Source organism: Pleurodeles waltl, chromosome 8 (assembly GCF_031143425.1).
Source record: "Pleurodeles waltl isolate 20211129_DDA chromosome 8, aPleWal1.hap1.20221129, whole genome shotgun sequence".
NCBI classification, from domain to species: Eukaryota; Metazoa; Chordata; class Amphibia; order Caudata; family Salamandridae; genus Pleurodeles; species Pleurodeles waltl.
In genome coordinates this window covers 829,376,372-829,398,245 of record NC_090447.1, presented here as the reverse complement: position 1 = coordinate 829,398,245, position 21,874 = coordinate 829,376,372, and the positions used below count along the sequence as shown (strand labels likewise).

The following is a 21,874-nucleotide window of genomic DNA, read 5'->3' as shown; positions in this document are numbered from 1 at the left end:
ACAACGGTCAGAGGTAGAAATCAAAATATTTAGGTTGAGTATAACTTTCATGAATAGATAGTTGATAAAATGATGAAAAATAGTTAAGGTCAGTGGGGTTATGCATTACAGTGGCTGTGATGCTTACTACATAATTATGGACTTACAATACTTGCCACCTAAATTGCCACACAATCAACAGATATCACCAAACATTGTTTGTAGCTCAAATGGATCCATGCAATGCCATCCTAGAATTTGTTACATACTGCCATTTAATTTGCCTTTCCTTGCCACAGAGCTTAGATAACTTTGGGCCAGATGTATTAAAGATTTTTGCATTCTCAAATGGTGCGAATGGCCGTTTGCGAATGCAAAAATGCCTTTCAGTATGTATGAAAGGCATTCGCTATGCAATTTTAGGGAATTGCTAAAATAGCGATTCCTTAAAATTGCGAGCCCGTTTAGAGAATCGCAAATTGCGAAGCACATGTATCAAGCTTTTCCTTAATGCGAATTGGGCATTAAGGAATCACAATTACCAAACCATGTGCAAATTTTAAAAAAGCATTAAAAATGAATTTTTAAAATTGACATGTAACGGACACTGCCCCTTTGGCATGTGTGCGCCTTACATGTCCTGGAATATTTTTTTGGGGTGCACCAGAGGGGGCCTTAGGCCCCCAGCACCATGGGGTTTTGCATTTCCTAAATTGCAAATTCCAGTTAGAAATTCGCAATTTGGGAGATGCAAAAAATTCTCAAATATGGGGCCCATAGGTGCGAATGGGGTCTGTATCACAATTTGCGATTTGGTAATAGCATTTGCGATTTTTAAGAAATCGCTATTACCGAATCGCAAATATGATCCATTCCATTTTGCGACTAGGAAATAGCGATTTCCTAAAAATCGCTATTACGGAATCGCAAAAGGGTTAGATGATACATCTGGCCCTTTGCTGCATAATTGGGTCACCCATAGGTTATGAAGCAAAATCATTGAGTTATACTGAACATCGCATGAAGCTAGAACTTTGTAGGAGATGCGATTTCACTTTGCTGTAAATTTGTTTACAATCATTTGAGAAATGTGCATTAAAATGTGATGGCAGGTTTCAAAGAGTTAACAGGAAATATAATGTTATATATCTTGAATGTTAAATAGCCAAACTTTGCTGTTCTAGATCCTCAAATCCTCGCTTATCAGTGAGGGTGCGTTATACCTTTAGCACATATTAATCTTTATTTCTGTTCCTGTCACTGCAGCTCAAGAGCATACATTGACATTCTGTTTCCAATTTTATTTAACATAACGTAGCAATACATGTGATGCCTTTCCTTTGCTAACATCTTTGCTTTCTATCATTTTAGCACTTTACAAGAACACAGACCTTTCTGCCATCTACCTGACAAAGTCCAGTCAACGGTCTTTGCTTCCCATGATGTGGTACTTCTCTGATACTTTGTACAAGTATATGAACCATTTGACGGATGCCGTGAGGTAAAAAAGGAGTGTCTAGTCTTGTTCTTTTCACAGTGTTCCTCATGAACAGCTCACTAAATCTGCTCTTGTTGTAATGAAATCAATTTCAGAAGGCCCCCATCTAAGCGGGTTGTTCTTTTAATTCAGAATATTTGATTCGGACACTGCATTATTAGGAAACATTAATATTTTACTGCAGCGATCCTTATTTTCTATAAAAGGTTAAATGCATTGTGAAGAAAGACTACACAGAAATCAATGAAAAAAACATGGAGCTCAGATCGCTTTCACATGGTGCAAATGCTTAATACTACATATTGTTTTATCCTGCTTCAAGCTACTTGGCCTCATACTTAGGTCTGCAACAAGAGGTTTGGTGCCATCTATTGTTTGCTCTCCTTTTTTCTGTGAAGGGATCAAGCTAAACTAAGAAGAGTAATCTATAGAAAGTCAGAACACCATCCACTTGGAACCCAGCTAGAGTTGACAACAAACCTAAAACCTAAAAACAAACTAAAAAAAACCTTTAAAGATCTCTGCACAGATCTCTGCAGCAAGCAGATTAACTTGCCTCTGTAAGAGTGCAAGATACATGCAGATGTTCAAAACACTCAGGCCGTTATTACGACCAGGGCCGCGGTGGAGGTCGGACCGCCGCCAATGCTCAAAACAGGCTGACGGAAACAGGAGCAGAAATCCAGAGCAACCAGACTCTTCACTTAGTGCAAGAGATGAGAAACAGAAAATGATGAGCCATAACTATGCACTGATAGCAAGAAGATTGCGCCTTATTTTTTTTCCAAATGGAACTAAAATTAAAAAATATATATATCTGAAGGAAATCTACTGAAGAATGCACTAATCCTCCCCAGACACCAACCACCCTATGAAAATGCCACATGAAGCTGAAAAAGTTAGGAATCTGTCGGATCTGTTTCTCAAAAGTCACCACAACATCCATACTCTTTAAAATGGCAAGGAGAACATTGGTAGATTAGTGCTACGAAATAAAGTAGAAAACAAATACAGCAGAAAAGTAAAAGTGCTGTAAAACAGCGCATTGCTTCGACCTTTGACGGGTCTGTTAGCATAAAGTGGCTTGATAGGCAAGATATGCAAAATATGCACACGTCAGCAGTTTTGTGCCTGCCAGATATTCATCTGCTCACAAACAGAGCTCTCAGTTGTGGCCAGATTGTAAGGTATGAATGACAATTAAAACTGAAAAGAAACCAGGATCTGCACCACACACCTGTTCTCCCCCTGGTACTTATGTGTTAGACCTGTCAGCCTTAGGGTGGTCCTCCTCCAAATAATTGTTCTACCTGCCTCATCTTTTTGCTGAATCTGTTTGTTGGCCTTAGGGCTCTGATGACTTTACCACTGCTGACTTGTGCTAAAGTACAAGTGCTACTCCTCTAAACATGTTAACATGGGTGCATACACAATTGGCATATTTAATTTGCTGTAAGTTGTTGTAAAGTGGGATACCATATACCCAGGGCCTGTGAATTAAAATTCTACTAGTGACCTGGCAGCACTGCTTGGCAACCCATACAAGTAGCTCTTTAAACATGTCTCTGTCCTGTCACTGCACAGCTTGGCATTTAACACCCTTTGCCAAGCCTTAAACCCCCTTTTTTTATTACCCATATGTCACCTATAAGGTAGGCCCTAGGTAACCCATAGGTATCGAAATTGGGAATATGCCCTTGTCACTCCACTGAACCTGGGCACGGCCAAAATAACCAGATACATGTGGTGTATAGAAGGGAAAAATATGCAATTGCTTATTGTAACAGTGAAGACATGAATTAATCACTGCAAATGTTCTATATTGCTTTGGGCAAAGACCTTTTTTGTAATGTATTTGTATCACACAATGTCCCACACTTCAATATGGTGGCAACTAAAGTTGGAATTAATCATGTAAGATTACAAAACCACATTACATACAAAACAAATAACAAATGTCACATCGTTACACAGAATAAGTAGCATGTCAGGTTGCTGGCTGTATCCATAAAATATGATGGAAAAGTCGCTGAACTTCAGTCTTCCAAAATACTACAGGCACGCTGTTGGGAGAGTCATTTTCTGGCCCCACCTATATGGGAAGGATTTGTTGGGAACCTGCAGGGAACAGCTAACATCTAAGGCTGCATAGGAAGATTGTTGGAGGACGGCATCAGCAGCTGGCCACTGTCCGTGAGCAGCTTTCAGGTGGCTCCCTGTACATCACATCCACTACAACAGAGACTCCCTCCTCCCCCTCCCTCGCTTTGACTTGTTCTTCCAATGATTCAGCTTTGGTTCAGGTGCTTCAGCACTCACTCGCCTGCTAGAAGTGGCCCAGAAGGCAGGCAGCAGATTCGGGGTGAGTGAAATTGTGTTTGCAAATGTTCAATGCATACAACAAGTGCATGCCTCAGAAATCCCTTGATATAAGTTTATCTCTGTGACTATGACCTGCTGATTTGAGAACTGGTGCCCTTTTTAACTATCCACCACAGAGAGCTAATGATGAACTCAGATATTGTCTGATTACACCCGGTCAAGATAGGGAAGGCAAAACAGAGGAGGGGAGAAAGGTGAAGTGATCACTTTTATACAGTGAAAATATATCTTGTCGTCTTGACTAACTGTGCCACTCAGTGAGGTAGCAATAGGCTTCCCACTAGGTAGGTGTATACTTAGGGTTGCCACGGAAGCAGCCCATGTAGACACGGGTGCGGTTTGTGACACCCAAAGAAGCAGCCCCATGCTTGATTAGTAACGTCAATCCACCATAACAATGAAGAGGGTTTTGCGTGATTCTCATTTAACTCACGATAAGGAGTCAGCACTGGGAACCGAAGCGCAGGCTGCTTCTGCTTCTATTGTTTCCATTTCTCGATCAATGACTTCTTCAATCATTCGCAAGGAGAAAAAGGAGGTGTTTGCAGGTGGTAAAGGTGAGTGTGTGGGCACTGAAGAAACTGAAGAATCTACAAGCTCTTGAAAAATAAAACATTGTTTTCTCCCCACCTTAAGTGCGTCACAGCAGAATTCTGATCTTACATCAAATAGTAGTTGTGTAATTGAGGAAGACGGAGGGGAAGCGCATTCTAATACCCTTTTAGGTGCATAGCGGCACCAAACATACCCACTGTTCTTACTGGCAGGGCCTAATGAACCTTCAAAAGTTACCAAAACTGATGAAAACTCTGCAAAATGGGACAAGCCAGGTGCAATTCAGTGTCCAAAATACAAAGTTTCATCTGGGGCAGAGGCAGATCAACAGAGAACTCAAAACGTGGAGATATCCCCAACGTCTGGACTAGGGCACCCCCGGCCTGTGCACAAGCGGATGAAGCAGATTAAGGGTGTTCTTCCCCAACAGAAACTCTTCTCCATAAGATTTTGGGTGAACTTAAAACAATGGAAATTTTGCAGGACAAGGCAAATCAGATGACAGAATTATAGTTAAGCCTTATCAATAACAGTATTCAGCAGCTTAATAAACATATTACTGAGGTTGAACAGCATGTTTCAGATCTAGAAGATGGGGCTACTGAGTTAAAATCCTCATGAGTCAAGTTTCAAACTGAACTAATCAACCTACAGATCAGAAGCGACAACACTGAAAGCCGATCACGCAGCTCAAACTGAAGGTTTACTGGGGTGCAAGAGGGTTGTGAGAATGGGCAGACAACTACCAAATTAATAACAGATCTTATACTTCAACATGTCCACCCGGAAGCAGCAAACCTAAAGCTAGACCTTACTATCACATGGGCTCACTGAGTCGCAGCAGTTCCGATCTCCAATGTTTAATTCCCACAGACTATATTGGTCAAACTCACAGATCATTGAATCAAGGAGCACATCTTTTCTATGGCTATTAAAACAAAACTTTATCAGATTCCCAGGGATTTCTCCTTTAAATATATTTTGGGATATGTCTACCCTCGCATCTCGGTGTCGGTGAGAATTTAAAGGATTGATAACTGACCTTCAAAACGCTGGTGACCCTGCAGGCATTGTGCAACAATCAAAGTTAAAAGTTCTCTCAAAGGGACAGTCACAAATCTTCCATACAGTTGAAGAAGCAAGAATTTTTCTGCACTCAATTCAGAACCCGGACCGGAGTTGGGGGAGGTCATTGAGATTGGGGGCTGCGACCATAAGCCACTCAATGCACAGCTCATAACTACATGTTCATAAGATTGCCTCGATGGTCGTAGGTAGCAAGTGGTGTCATGTCAAGGCACCATTCTAGAGGCTGGGAGTGTGGGTTTTTTAAGGGGTGTGGGTAGGTGGGAGGCACAAAGCAGGGGCAGGGGGCACAGGTTTCTGGTAGGGAGAAAGCCTACGAAGGGTTGGGCTCCAGTTTTGTCAGGTTCAGGAAAGGGGGGTGATCAGGTTGGTGGTGGGAAGGGGAGGCGCGCACAGGGGTGTGTGGTGAAGGGTGGAAAAGTGAGAAAAACACAACAGGTGGCACAAACCAGAATGTCAGGTAGCAAGCTGAAAATTGTCTCATGTAACGTGTATGGCCTGAATAACAGATCAAAATGTCAAGCCATATTATCATGTCTCAGGTCTGTAGCGGTTGACGTAATTTTTATACAAGAAACACACATCAACCACCCTCATATTCCAGCATATATCCAGCGTGCGTATTTTGCTTTCACTCCGGTCTCACAGCAAGGGGTCCCAATATTGATCTTGCGCACAGCGCCATTCAAAGCAATGTGTTATGCTTGATCCAGTGGCTGGATGGATCTGAGTTAAAGCAGTATCTATTGATCAAATTTATAATCTTAATAGTTATTATGGGCCCATTGAGAATTCACCCTCCTCTTTGCAAGTACTTCACGCAATACTCAAACAGGTAACTGGTCACCTGATAATCTGGGGGGTTTCAATCTAATTCAGAATATTGCCTCTGACACATCACACCGGAATAAGCATTAGAAACCAAAATTGAACAGTGCCTTACACACTCTGGTTCAGGATTACGCTATGATAGGTCCCTGGCAGGTACGTCACATATTAACTTGTCAATATACATGTTACTCCAAGCGTTATGATACCACAGAACACACTGACTTTTTCTTAATTTCCCACACGCTTTCATGGGCTAATGCCACTATATTGAACAATGCATTTTCAGACCATTCACTAATCACCTTTGAGATAGCCTTAACCAAACCACCATTCCAAAGATGTAGATGGAACCTCAGTAAAGCACTACTTACAGATGAGCACTGGCTCATACAGATGAGGGACAGCTTAGATGATTTTTTTAAGCTTTAACATTGGTTCAGCTCCCATTTTTTGGTATGGGAAGCCTTAAAAGCTTCCTTTAGAGGCCAGGCTATTTCCTTTCAGGCTGCACAAAGATGGGAGGAAAAAACGTTATGCTCCAAGCTTCAGGACAGACTAGACGCTGCAACCACAGCATACACACGGACCCCAAATACAAGAAGACAGGCAGATCTGACATTAGCTAAAAGCAGTTTCCAATCCTTCTTTGTCTCTAAAGAAATAGTGAATCATGGGTCTTATCTTCAGAAGCAATATCAGGAGAGTGACTTTATAGGTAAATATTTAGTCTGGTCCACAAAGTGTCGGGCTAACACTTATATTATAAAGTCATTTCAGGATCCTTAGACCGATGTAACCCGTTTGAGAACGTTGACATCGAAAAAGATTAATAGTGATGATAATTATTTTTTTAACTTAATGTTGGAAGAAGTCAGCATTGACCTCAATTTGTTGGTACAAATCCCCAAATTACCAAAGAGAATGTGTCATAAGCTTTTCTGAATCTTCTTTGATCAGTTTAATCTCATTTGGCAAGAATATCAAATCCCCAGGTTCCATCCACATTTTCAACTATCTTCCACCCGGTGCTCAGCTTGAGTTTCCCACGGTGCATACTCAATTGTTGGGAAACCCTGGGCCTTAGGAAACTTAGGGACTTCTACTGCAATAATCAGTTCATCTCATGGCCAATATTGCGATTAGAGCATCCGTCTTTTGGGGCCACAGTTATTTAGATATCTCAAATGCAGCATTTTTGCTCTGGGTACCCCACAGACATAAAGGAAATTTTGGATAAAATAGGTTGTTCCTATTTTATCTTAAAATTAACTGGGGCTGAAAACTGGTATTGTAACCTACTTCAAGGCCTTGGCCCAAAATTGCTCGATTTCAGTAGGATTGACACCACAACCGGTTTCACTATAAGGTTAAACTTAAGTCAGCTGCTGAAACAAAAAATGTGAGGGAAACTGTGCTCTTTTGTGGTTTTCTTCCACCTGTTAGAGCAGGTCACCACCGGCCGTCATCTTTGTTGCCAGTCTTGTCTTCCTCAGAGGAGGAGACTACTTATGACTAATGCCAGTGTGACCGCACGCAGGGGCATGACGCAGGTGCGTTGAAGTCCCGCCAAAGTCAAGCCCATCTGTGCCCGTCCACGCACCTATCACACACACCGCCAGCCATGCTGCTGGTCACAATGTAGACTCCCAGTCAACAGGCATATTACGCTATACTAGAGAGAAGCTGCTTGAGTTAGGTAGGTTGCCGCTTGCGTCTGCTACATCCCTGACTGTGGCAGCGTCTTAGTAAAGGTCTGGGGAAGATTGTATCACCAAATCTTGTTCCCTAAAGCGTGGACTTCTTTTTTTGTGTTGTAATTTTTTATTAGAGAAATACAATAGTGCAAAACAAATAGAGTGCATTGCACCACAATACAGTTTGTAAGTGACAAAGGAAGTCAGTGGATGTTATACAAAAGGAGAGAGATGGGGGATTGGAAAGGAAGAAGGAGGGGACATGGGACACTTGAAAGGGGCATAAAAGCATAGGGTTAGTGGAGCTGTGCATCGCTTCTGAAGAGCGACGACCTAGGTTCCATGGTACTGGAGAGTTCAGAAGAGTTCTGGAGAGTTCTCCCCCTCCAATACAGCTGTGCATTACGCCTAGGAGCCGGTGTTCGGCAGTTGGTCTAAGCAGTCTATCTGTCAGTCCAGATACTGAAAGCCAAGAGGAAAGGGGCTGGGGGCCAGTATGTTATAGCACAGCCTAGGCAGAAAGGAGTGCAGAGAGCAGACTGTGCCACTGGGTCATTGCTCCCAGTGTGCAGGGCGTGTGGCTCACACCAAGATAGGAGGTGGGATATAGGGGCGAGGAAGGAGGTTGACGGGGAGGGACAGCTGGGTTAAGAGAAGAGACGGCGGTAGATAAGGGTGCATATCCGAGAGGATCGGACTAGAGAAGAGTAGAATACTGTGGGTCCAATAAATGTCGGGTGAAGTGAAGCATAGTATTTCACTATGTGGAGAGGTTGGGAGAAGTGAAGCAGAGCAGGGTAGAGTAGGCTATTATGGGGTAGTTTGGGAGGGGAAGGGATGGGGAAGAGGTCGGTTACACAGATGAAGATGAAGATGCGGAAACAGAGAGTCAGGTAGGAGAAAAAGGAGAGGAGGGATATACAATAAAGAGTGAGGAATAAAGGTAAGGGGAAAAGGGGTAAATGCGAAGGCCAGGGGCCTAGGGGCACCCATCACGGTCTGGGGGGGTCTTGTGGTAGGGAAGGGTAAGGGAAGGGGGGTGGGGGGCAGGGAGTTGGGGGTTGGGAGCCAGGAGGGGTGGGGAGCTAAGGTTGCAGTGTTGGCGGCAGTGACATGCGGTGGGGTAGGTGGGTAGTGAGCAGTCTATGATTCTCCTGCAAGAAAAGGCACCCACATCTGCTCAAAGAGAGTGGCTTGGTCTTGCATATGATAGATGACACGTTCATAGGCGGATGTCCCGATCATTGCCGCCATCCATTCTTCCAGAGCGGGAAGGATAGTAGACCTTAAGTGACGGAGGATGCAAATCTTCATTGCGGTTGTGACAGAGCAGGGAGATGTCCTGTGTCGTTCAGGAGTATGAGAGAGGAGGAGAGCGGCATCTGAAGTGACATAGAGGCACCAAGGGTGGAGCCCACCACTTCCCACAAGAACTGGACCGATGGACAGTCACAGAGGACATGGGTCAGGTTGCAACGGGTCCCTGAACATCGCCAGCAATCTGCGTGTGGTAAAACACCTGCTTTGTGTAATTTCACAGGAGTCCAGTACCATTCATGGATTATCTTAAAGAGACAGAACTTCAGGCGGGCTTCCTGGGTACCCCTGTCTAGGGCATCTATTATATCTGACCAATCTTCCTATCATATTCTGTCTGAAGGTGTGTCTGCCAGTTTGAGCATAGTGTTTCAAGGAGGGGCTGCGAACAAAGATGATGTGTAAGAACCTCATATATACCTGCCATCACACCATTGTAGTGGCCCCATGTCTTAAGATAAGCCACTAAAGGTTAGGCCAGAACGACCCAGGGGGTGACTCCTATACTTCATTGAAGACAGTGCTTGAGTTTCAGATAACACCACTCCTGCTGAGGATGGAGACCATATTCCTCTCTTAGGCTCTCGAACGGTTTAAGTACACCATCCTCAATAATCTGGTCCAGACTGTCAATGCCAGCCGCGCTCCATTGCGCCCAGCTGAGAGTATCTCCCCCAACATGCAGACTGTTTTTGCCCCAAAGAGATGCCTGAGAATATATAGAACGATGTATTCCAAGAAGGCAGTGTGCCCCTCACCAGGCTGCATGCATCGCCTCCAATATTTGGTTGGTGGGGCAAGTTTGCGGAGGGCCGGTGCAATACGGGCCACTAAGTCCGCCTCAGAGGGAGAGTAGCAGTTGTTCCATAACTATCCATTGTGGTGGATCTGGCACTCCATGGAGCATGTATGCTAAATGGGACAGGTGGAGAGCAAGGGCGTAGAGTTCCATCAAAGGGAGCCCCATGCCTCCGCAAGCGCGGCATGCCATAAGTTTCACTGACACTAAACGGTCTAAAAGTCTATTTTCATGCGGGCAATGAGAGGGTCCAGGTTATCTGCCATTGTACGTTCTAATCCTCGGTTAACGAGTATCCCTAGGTATTTGAGGCAGGTCGGTGTCCAATGGAACGGGAATCAGTGTATTGCTGCCCTCGTTGTGTTAAGCGAGAGGGGCAGTGCTTCACCCTTGTCCCAATTCACCCTTTACCCAGGTAGGGTCGCAAAACCGTCAATGATCTCCAGTAAGGCCGTAAGGGAGCAGCCTAAGTCTGCTAAGGTGAGTAGGATGTCATCTGCATATAAGTAGAGTTTGGAGGGCCACCCTGCAGAGGTATCCCTGTAAGCAGTGGGGATTGGTGGATAGTGGCCGCGAGCGGCTCCATTGGCAGTAGTAATAGGAGTGGTGAGAAGGGGCAGCCTTGTCTCGCCCCTCTACTGATTGGGAAGGGTTCTGATAGGAGGCCCCCGCAATTGGCTTGTGCCATGGGACAATCGTATAGCAGACACCCTGTGGCAATGAATTGATCACCCAGTCCAAATTTTCACAGGGATCCAAACAAGTAGTACCATTCGATGCAATCAAATGCTATTTCAGCGTCTAGGGATAGGGCTAGGGCTTCATCTGGAAGATTTCTGGCTTCCCACAGGGAATGGGAAAGAGTGCGTAGGTGGTTCCTAGAGGTGCATCCCGGTACAAATCCACTTGCGTGTCACGGATTAAGGACGGGTTAACTTTGCACAAATGGGCTGCTAAGACGCTGGCCTGGATTTTGATATCTCCATTCAGGAGGGAGATGGGTCAAATGCTGCCACAAAGAAGGGAGTCTTGCCCGGGTTTAAGTATGATGGCAATCACTGCCCTATTGGCAATTGCAGCCAGCGAGCCCTCATGGCATGCCCTCCTGAGGCCTTGTATATGGAATCGAACACCTCTTCCCCGGCCTATTTATAAAATTCAGCAGGAAAACCATCCCTCCCCTGGTGATTTATGATAAGGGAGGTTGAGATGGTTTGTGCTATTTCAATCTTACTGATCTCTCTGTCCAGCAGGACTTGGCCCTCGGCCGATAGGCAGGGGAGGTGAGTACTTTCCAAGAAGGCCTCCATATGAACAGGACTGGCCACCGTTTCCGGGGTGTACAGATGCTGGAAAAAAGCAGCAAACTTGTTGACAATTTCCAGCGGGCGGGTGAGTATTTCCCCATTGGAGGACACAATGGTGGGGATGGCCTGGGCAGACGCCCTCTGGCGAAGTTGGGCTGCTAAGAGCCGACCAGCCTTTTCCCCCTGCTCATAGTGTCGACCTTGAAGGTGTTGCAGGGCACATTCAGCCTGGGACGTGTATAGTTCATTGAGGACCATACAAGCCCGCTCCAGATGCTGATGAGCAAGTATAGATGGGTGGGTTGTGTACTGTGAGATATGCAATGTCTCCCTTCAGTTCCACCTGATGGACTGTTCTATGCTCGTTGACCTGTGCAGCATCACGCATCATTTGCTCGTGTAGGGGCACTTTTGCAACTGCTCATAAAACCCTCTGGGAGGAGACAGTGCCTTTGTTGTCATGCATGTAAGTGGACACATGGGCCCGCAATTGCCCTTTGCCCTGGGGGGGGTGATAACAGTGTACGGCAAAGCACCATGGCTTGCGGCCCGGGGAGATAAGACCCATGTCGACAGACAATAGGATGGGGGAGTGGTCTGAGAGACTGCACTCCAGTATTCCAGTGTCCTGGATCTAGGCCACCATACTATGTGTCACAAGGAAGTAGTCCAAGTGCGACTGAGTTCCATGTACTGACAATAGAAATGTGCATTCTCTTTCTTTTGGGTGTGTAAGCCTCCAGTAGACCACCAGCCCATGATCTGAGGACACGTCGGCCATGATGGCCCTGCCATGGTTGTTGCAGACATCTATGGGGGTCATTCTGACCCTGGAGGGCCGGTGACCGCCAAGGTCACCGACCACAGGAGCACCGCCAACAGGCTGGCGGTGCTCCCAAGGGCATTCTGACCGCTGCAGTTCTCTTTTGGAGAGCGCCCACCGGCCCAGCGGAAATGTAAGAATGGCCGCCGCGGTCTTTTGACCGCGGTGCGGTCATTTGTCGGCGGTACCTTGGCGGACGGCCTCCGCCGTCCGCCAAGGTCAGAATCAGGGCCTATGTGTCTGGTCCTATCCAGCACTGCATCTTGGGCCAGGTTCCAGTCTCCCTCTATAACCTAACAGGTTGCCACGATCTCGGCAAGAAGGCCGTTGATTTGTAGGAGGAACAATTGACTGGGGCCTGTGGGTGCACATACTGAGCCAACACATGATGAGGAATCTCCCACTTTCAGTTTGGCAAACACATCTCCCCTCAGGATCAGACCACGATTTTGTGACAGTTACGAGCAATGTCTTATGAAGTATGATCGCCACCCCACATTTCCTTGGTGTTCCGCTCCCCAACACTAGCGTTGAAGGACAGTAACTTAATACCGCCTTCCCTACCCAATCACGGGGCAGCTTACTAGAGTCAACATCAGAAAGATGCGTCTCCTGGAGAAGATCTACATTAGCCTGCTTGTACTGGAGGTAAGAGAGTATCGTCTTTCATTTCACACAGTGGGTCAAACCATTGAAATTCCAGGATAGGATCTGGAGTGGATTGGTGGGGATTGTAGCTGTGGGGGGTGAAAGCACGAAAAACTCCACGTGGGTAAGAACAGCTAGTGGTGGATAGTTTCACCTATGGTGCTGTATTGGATATTAATGTTAACAGTGGACAGTCTAGGGGGCTTGGACAGCCCATTTCCGGCACCAACTTAAACAAGAAAACATCATAAAATGTTCGGAATGAGATTTTGTGGACTTAGGTCCAATTCATGTCATTGTTTGTTTAACCGAGCAACTTTGCACAACATCCTGCATCTTACATGTTCCTCGTTACATTGTACAGTTCTCGTATCCCTGCTGTTGCTCTAGCAGAAACCTGGTACGCCAACAGGGTGATAAATGAATAAGTAAGGAGAGGGAAGAAGGGGGGACAGAAAGGTCAGAAGCACGAGAGGAGCAGCGCAATAGACCACATAACAGAACTGAATTTATTGTAGCTTACTAATGAGACTCATTCATATTCTGATTACACCACAACTAGGGTATATCATAACAGCATGTGGCAAGATACTCATCCGTCTGCCGATACAGGGCGAAGTCCCCACATCTCAATCAAGTCTCTCAGGTCTCGTTAGGCCCATGTCGTCACAGTGGCTTCAGGTGAGGACGTGGAGAGATTTCAGAGGGAAGCAAGACTTGTCCCTTTCTAACATCTGATTGTGGTGCGCCACCACTTGGAGCGCTTGATCTCTGCTGCCGAGGGTCCTCGCAAGCCTCTACGGGTCCCTGCCTCTGAGGTGAGAATCATTGTTGTGACGGTTTCTTCCCTCCGATGTGGATTCAGGAGGTGTTGCACCCTGAATGTCAGTAGTCTGTCCTTGAAGCCGGTCCATAGAAGTCGTATCCATTACCTGGTGTCACAGTTTGTTCAAGAAAAGTCCTCTGGTTCCTAAAAGTCCTTTGACATGCAGTTTTTGGTGATCCACATCCGTGCTGGGTGAAACAAACCATATTTCACATTCAGTTGGCGTAGTCGGGTTTGACGTTACAGGAATGCTTTTCGATGATCATTGGTCTCCTTCAAGAAGTCCGCTGTGATGCGGACCTCATATCCCTCGGTTCGGAATGGTCCGTGGGAGCGGGCCGTGAGGAGCAGTTGGCAGGCCTGCCCGTGTCGCATGAGACAGGCAATGATCGGCGAGGTCTGGATGCACCAATCTGCCACCTTGGGCCCAGACGGTGCGCCCTTTGGAACTCCAACAGTGGGTAAAAGGTTAAGCCCATTAGTGTGTCCCTTCCGTTTGTTCCGTAAATAAAAAAACGGACGTTGTCTCTGTGACTCCTGTCCTCCAAATCAATCAGCTTACTACGGAGGTATAGAAGTTCTTGGTTACGGTTGAGCATGGTGTTGAGATGGTCCTCCACTGTCGCTACCTGTTGCTCCAACCCGACGCTCAGGACTGGAAACCCGCAAAGTCTAAGCGTATGGATTTTGTCTCCGCTGCCAGCGAGGATATGGCAGAGTCCATTCCTTCAAGTCTGCGACCCACAGCTGTGACTTCTTGAAGCATGCGTTCCATAGTTGCTTCCTGCACTGGACAAGCTGTGGTGTGGGGCAGGTCTGCCGGCTGCGATCCTTTGGCAGAGGTCATGGATCATGAGTGTTGGAGGGCTTCAGAGAAGAGAAGTTTCCTTGCTAGCTTACCAGAGTTTTGCCACTGGGCATCTCTAGGGCAGGATCCTTGTGTTAGGACCGCACACTTGAGTTCCGAAGTCCAAGACCCTGGCAGGATACAGGGTTCAGTACCAAAGAGTGGGGAGTAAAGGGAGGGGGCTGGAGGCTGTCCCTCTTGTCCAGTTATATGAGCTTACTCAGTAGAGATACGGACAAAGTCATCAGTCCGAGCCTGTCCTGGTTAATGCTATTACCCAAGTGGGGGCTGATATCTTCTGCTACAGGCGAGGGTAGCTGCTCTACTGTTATTTCACAGCCGGGCCGGAGGGCCCCCCTGGCCATCATGCGCTCAGTATACCTTGTGTAGAAGTAGGGTGGGGGTGATGGGGAGACGTCACTTGTGGTCCAAAGTCTCCAGCTCCTAGAGAGTCCCCTCCTATGGGCACCACCACTGTCTGGTCCATTCCGCCAGTGGGCCCCTTAACACTTCTCTAAGTCCCACTGGTGGCGTTGTGTGGGGTGCATCATTACCGCACCATTACCGTCGGGCTCTCATAGCTTGACTTGCTCCGCTCATGGGTCCATGCCATCTCCTGTAGCCCGTGCCCAGGCCTCCCAGATGAGGTCAGTGAGTCGATAGGGGGCGGTTCCTCCGTGGATTTGCTTGCTCGTCCGTACACGCAGTGGCCTTCAGGCGCAACCAGAAGGGGGAATCCTCCATTGTCCTCTGTAACAGTGCTGGTGTGGTGCTGGTGCGGGGGGGCCACGTCCATGTCGTGCCCCTTGTGCCCCTCCGCTACAACAAGGCCCTCCCTGTGCGGCTGCAGGCCAGAGCGGACTCTGGCAGAAAGGGTTTTCCTAAAGATGTATGGGGGGTGGGGAAGACCTCCATAAGAGGGGTAGGAGATTCCAGCTGAATCCACTTCTGGGGTGCTGGTAGTGGGGCTGCTGGCTCCGGCCCTGAGGCATATCCTCAGCCCACCTCTGGCCCCGTTCAGCCAGCAAGCAAGGCCACTGCCTCACCCAGCCAGCTAGGCCTTCCCTGCTTGTCCTGCATTTGTTCAGCACTGGGCAGGCACCGGCAGTGGGGGCACCCCTCCTTTGGCCCCCTAGTTGGGACACGCCACATGGAAGGTCCCTCGAAGCTCAGTTGGTGGTCCTCACATCTCCCTGAGCACTCCTGCCCCCTTTCAAGGCCCGCCGCCTCTTGGAGCTCCAAGATCAGGTGGCCACCACCGCCCGTGGCCAGACCACTCCCCTCAAAGTGTGGACTTCTTAATGTTAGATCATTAGTGAAACATTCAGCTAAACTTAATTTATTACTTGAAACAGGGGATTGGGTTGCGCTGTTTCTGACGGAAACCTAGCCCTCAGGTGATGCCTGTCAGGCTACAACATCTTCCATAAACCTCATGCCCAGAGGAAGGGGGCAGAGTTGGCTTAGTTTGCAAAGAAAAGTGGGATTTCATTCCGCTAAGCTTGGATGAGAATATGGGCCCTGAGCTTCTGGGTTTTTCCCTTCAGTATACTAAGGGTCACTCTTTTTCAGGGATTCTGTGCTACCTGTCACCAGGCCCCTCTAGCTCTTACTTACAATCCTTTATTGATATTTTTGGCAACATAGCACTGCCCACTCTAGATTTCTCATTCTATGAGACTTCAATTTGTGGACCGTCAGGGCCCCTGGCCACGTTGAAAGATCTTCTTGGATACTGTGATAATCTTAGACTGCAACAATTAGTCCAGGGTCCTACCCACCACGATTGGCATATGTTGGACCTAATTTTCTCTACACAACATCTTGTGACTATTGAGGAAATTACTCCCCTCTGTTGGATACATCATTTACTTGTGTCATTCTTTTTACAAGGCAGGGATCCAGCCCTGAAGAAGTCTAACCTGGCCAAAAGACTTTTGGGTAGAGCCTGGAACAAACTTCTAGAGAGAGGCCCTGTTTTAATGTGCCCCCTCTATTGATTGAAGCAAATTGGTGGAAGAAAACTATGTAGAATTGGATGTAGAATTGGATGGTAGCATTAGAGACACCTTAGCCCGGATTATTCCTATTGAAAACCACATGAAGGCTTACAGCCCCATGGAACAGCGACTCAGTTAAATCCTTAAAACTAGCTTGCAAACAGGATGATAGAAAATAGTGGAAGTTCTTTAGAGATGAGGTTAAAAATAGATTTGAAAGATGTTTTGTGGTAGTATAAGAAGGAAATAAAGGTGGAACACTATTCTAACCCTATCTTGGCTGCACCCAACAGGGCAAAGAAAAGTGTTCAATATAATGCAGGACCTGTCCAACCCAGATTGCCTAAATCACTCAACACCTGCCTCACATGCATTATGTGATAACACTGCAGCTTTCTTTGAGGAAACAAAATACAAAATCATCAAAGACATTGATACTTGAACTCAGAGTTATCCGGGTGACAGTGACCCTCAATTGAATAGCACATAAAAGTGGACTACCCAAAGCACAGTGTATAAGAATTTCACAAACAGATTAGAACACTTTGATTGTCTGATGGAAGAAGACTTTCTCACTCTGGCATGAATCATATCCTCTGGATCCTTTACCACATAGGATATGGAAGGCTCTGTCAAAAGAACTTCTCCAAGTGCTTTGGCAAATCTGTTGCCAATCTTTGCAGACGGGCTCAGTACCAGCAATGTGTAAAAAGCCAATCATCAAAACTTTAGTAAAAAAGCCATCATTGGATCTTGCAACTAAGCTATTATAGTCCTATCTCCTGTCTACCTTATCCCGTAAAGATCCTGGAACGGTTTGTTTGCAGGACATTGTCTGGCCATATGGAGGCCAACCAGATCCTAGAAAAAGAGCAATTTGGATTCTAGCCAGGTCATGGGACTGAAACAGCCAGACTCAAACCAATGGATGAGTTGAGAATGCAAGTAGACAATGGTCAATCAGTGGTTTTGATCCATTTGGCTCTATCTGCCGCTTTTGATACGGTCAATCAGAATATGCTTTTGGCTAGGTTGAACTCGATTAGAATCAGAGGCACGGCTGCAAAGTTGTTTCAGTCCTATCTGTCGGATAGACAGCAGGCAGTGTCTGTCACTTTTTCGCTCTGAGCTCAGGACTGTGAAACACGCTGTTCAGCAGGGCTAATCAATTAGTCCAATTCTTTTTAATATTTACATGAGCCCCCTGAGCTCACATGTTAAATGGCACAATATCAATCTGATCATCTATGCTGATGAGACTCAATTAATTCTGTCATTGAAAGCAACCCAAAAGATGTAAGTGGATGCCTTCCCCGATTGTATGAAGACAGAAGTTCTCTGTTGCCCAGCAACTAAGTCTCTGGTTCTACTCCTGCCTAATTTCTGGCCAGTCTTCTTGGACAGGGTTACTGTTCCATCGAAGGCTGTTAGAGATTTGGTGATGTTGTTTGATAATAAATTGAGCCTGGAATTTCATGTAAATAAGACAGCAAGATCCTGTTTCTCTCTAATCAGAGCATTACGTAAGAACCTCCTGCTACTTCCCTCCTCATCTAGAGCGCTGGTAGTTTGCAGTGGGATATTAAGCAGGCTGGATTATTGTAATGCCTTGCTTTTATGAGCTCCAGACTACCTGCTCAACAGAATTTATAGAGTTCAAGCAGTGGTGGCCAAATTGTCCCTGAACATGCTCAGAAGATCTTCTGTATCTATGGCATTGAAAGAGTTGCATTAGTTGCCACTAAGACAAAGAGTTGTGTTTAAATCTTTGCACAATGTCTGTAAATCTCCTCATGGGGTTGGTTCTATTCCCATGTAGAGGAAAATATAATGTCATGCCGTGGCCATTACCCTACGTTCCTCCTTGGCAGATTTGGCCCATTTGGCCAAATTCAGAAAATCTAGACAGGGGTGGGTGTGGGAGTGGGGGAATGGGTTCATGACCTAAGCAGCCCGCCTTTGGAACCTTCTCCCAGATACCCTGAGAGGGTCTTCTGATCTTATGCATTTTAGAAAGCCACTAAAAACCTGGTTATTTCCCTAATAACTTCTGGGGAACTGGCAATAGAACTGTTCAGTAGGAACATGTTATCTCCTCTCCTAGTAAATTCCCAAACCCCAGGAAACCTGAAAGGTGGCAGTTGTGCTTTATAAGTAATCTAATAATAATCTAATAATAACACAATGGCGCTTTTTAAACAGATTAGTCTGAAAGCTGTTCAGGCGGCCAACTATAAAAATAAGGCTTTTTATTGTAAGTGAATGATTTATTAAACACCAGATAAAATTAAGAAACTGTCTGATGGGACACAAGCAGAGTGTTTCACATGTGGGCTGAAGGGTGGGGATTGGGTCCATAAAATCTTTTCTTAAGCCAGACTATTTTTACATTGGACCAGAATATTCCGTGACCTGGGGTAGCAGATGAAGCTAAAGATCATACCTAATCCGCTCAGTGCCCTTTTTGGTATTCTTTTTGGTTCCAACAATCTAGCCACCAGCCAAATACAGCTTTGTTTTATTACAACATTGGTAGCAAAGTAACTTATCCTAGCTAACTGGAAATCGCCAATTATTCCTGCAGCAGATCAGTGGCGAAGTAAAATGTGTAAGGTTATGGGCCATGAGCAACTATACGCTCTAAGGGTAGGTGCAAGTAGGCGATTTAGGAACATTTTACAAAACTGGGAAGAGTTAAATTAGCCACATATGAAATTGAGGATATAATGTGATAATTAACTGGATTGTCTTTATTAACATGTAAGAACTTTCTTCTTTTTATAGAAAATAAGAAACTCATATTGTAGTGCAATTAGGGGTTGTATTCACTTGAGTTCAACTGATAACGTGTACCTGCTGCAAAAATAAAATTATGTTAGAAAAATAATGCATAAAATGCATAAAATAATCTTGGGCCCAGATTTATGCATTAAATTAAATGCAGACCTTGTAGGGATCCCATGGGCTGAGGTCAAGGCGAATGCTGCACATTTAGCCCTATTTTCAATTAACAGGAGCACGAGGCAGGGGACTCCATTGTCACCTCTGTTTTTTGCCCTGGTAATTGAGCTCTTAGCTGAGTGGTTACGAGTAGATGCTCAGATTCAGTGGTTCCAATAGTCTGACAAACATGAGGACAGGTATCCTTGTACGCAGGTGAGATGCTCCTTTTTTAACAACAATTGTATAATTCAACCCCATGTATTATGGAAATCCTAAACATATATGGAGGCACATGTGGCATGAAGGTTGATTGGTCGAAGACTACTTATGTAAATTTTACTGGGGATCGCCCCAAGTGTCTCAAGATGACTGGTATATTAGTGGTGGGGATCATTTCCAAAACTTAGGAATGGGAAACATACAAACCCCTAATAGGAGTTGGGATCTGAACATTATGGGCTTTACTGCTGATATCAATATTAGAGAGGGGTCTCTATTTAAAATGATCACTCTCTCTTGCTTCCTTCATATACTTCAGAACTGCCCTTTTATATTGCCACCCTCTTTCTTTGGAAATATTGAATCCCCAATAATGTTCTTTTTATGGAATAATAAAACCTCATTCGTATAATTTGCCAAGTGTAGACAAGGTACGCATGCCGTGTGCCTAGGTTGGGTAGTCATAAGATTATATTATTGGACTACACAGCTTATCCCAATTAATGATTTGTTACATGGGAACAGACATAACCAAGAGCAGGGGCTAGAATTAGGTATCCCTGCAAAGTACGATCTGCTGATCCTATTATACAGTCATTCTATACTACTTGCATTACCCACTGTTCCTTTGTTGGCACCAAGCATTAAAATATATTAAGTGGCATAGTAGATTAATGAAACCACACGATTATGGAAGGGTAATTGGCTAGCACATACTTCCAGACTAGGTGGGTCCATACGTGGAATTTAATATCTTATTTTAGGGATGTTTGGGACCATGGCCATATAAAGTCTCATGCTGAGTTGTCGAAGGAATTTCAACTTAATAAATAACAGGTTTGTTTGTATCTGCAGATGCGAAATGCTTTTGGGTATTGTAATTTTAAATGGAATGATATTTCAGAATATAATCCACTGGAAGCAAAGTATGTAGTGTACGAGTTAGGCAATAAAGGAATATCGCAAATATGCTGCGATTTGTTAGTTCCCTAGCCTCATTACTGGCTTTAAAATGAAAGTGGAAAGAGGATGTAGGCCGGATATAAGATGACAGATGGGTTGAAGCAACAATGGCTACCAGAACTCTGACATTTGTTTCTCAACTTCAATCGGTACAGTTCAAATATTTTGACCACTTCACCCTGAATCGAGTAATCCCCTTCCAGTGGGAGGCAACTTTCAGGCAGACCCATATGACATGGATGTAGGAGGCTCATGGTTCATTATATCTAGTGTACTAATAATTTGGAGGTTTACCAATCTTCCATGCTCTGGATTCTGTGTCACCAATGATCTAATTTCAGATGTCATCAGTGATATTATGAAAGATGTCATAGACCATGCCATGAATGTTGCAATGTGTGAGGTCAAAGGCAGTGCATTACGAGGGCACAAGTTATGATTACTTGAATTATAACTGTGAATGTCAGTGCTTTTTTGAGTTTAGGATGTTACATTTTGACTGACATTTTTACCGAGTTATAACATCACTTTAACCTTTAGTTTTTTAATGCATTTTTGAGGCTTTTTTAACATAAAGTAAGATTTTATTACCATACCTAACTATGCCAATCACCCATGGCCACATGCGGCCAGGACTTGTGCTCAACCCCCGTGTTAGAAATGGGGTCTTTGGTTGACAGTCAGGTTACCCCCTGTTCAAGCAAGGACCCTCACTCTAGTCAGGGTAAAAGAGAATCACCCTCAGCTAACCCCTGCTTACCCCCTTGGTAGATTGGCAGAGCAGTAGGCTTAACTTCAGAGCGCCAGGTGTAAAGTATTTGTACCAACACACACAGTAACTTAATGAAAACACTACAAAATGACACAACACCGGTTTAGAAAAATAGGAAATATTTATCTAAACAAAACAAGACCAAAACGACAAAAATCCAATATACACAAGTCAAGTTATGAATTTTTAGAGATTAAACTCAAAAATAGCGCTTAGAAACAAAAATGCTTAGATGAGATGTTAACACGGCGTCGTGATGGAGTCGTTCCCAACCAGCCGACACCAGTGGCGCCGGACACGGAGTCGTTTAGACCCCCAAGTACAGTACCTTTGGTGAAGAGTGAAAACAAGCCGATGCGCGAAGTCGGGGATCGCGGCGTCTGTG

General features: G+C 45.3%; 1 protein-coding gene across 1 annotated transcript in view; it reads left to right on the top strand.

The window, feature by feature from the left end:
• The window catches only part of LOC138250335 (acetylserotonin O-methyltransferase-like), a 962,469-nt gene that overhangs the window by 139,424 nt on the left and 801,171 nt on the right, over positions 1-21,874 (top strand). Inside the window, exon 3 of the mRNA XM_069205108.1 lies at positions 1,351-1,480. Within this exon, the coding sequence (XP_069061209.1) occupies positions 1,351-1,480 (130 nt within the window). The remainder of the gene's footprint in view (positions 1-1,350; positions 1,481-21,874) is intronic.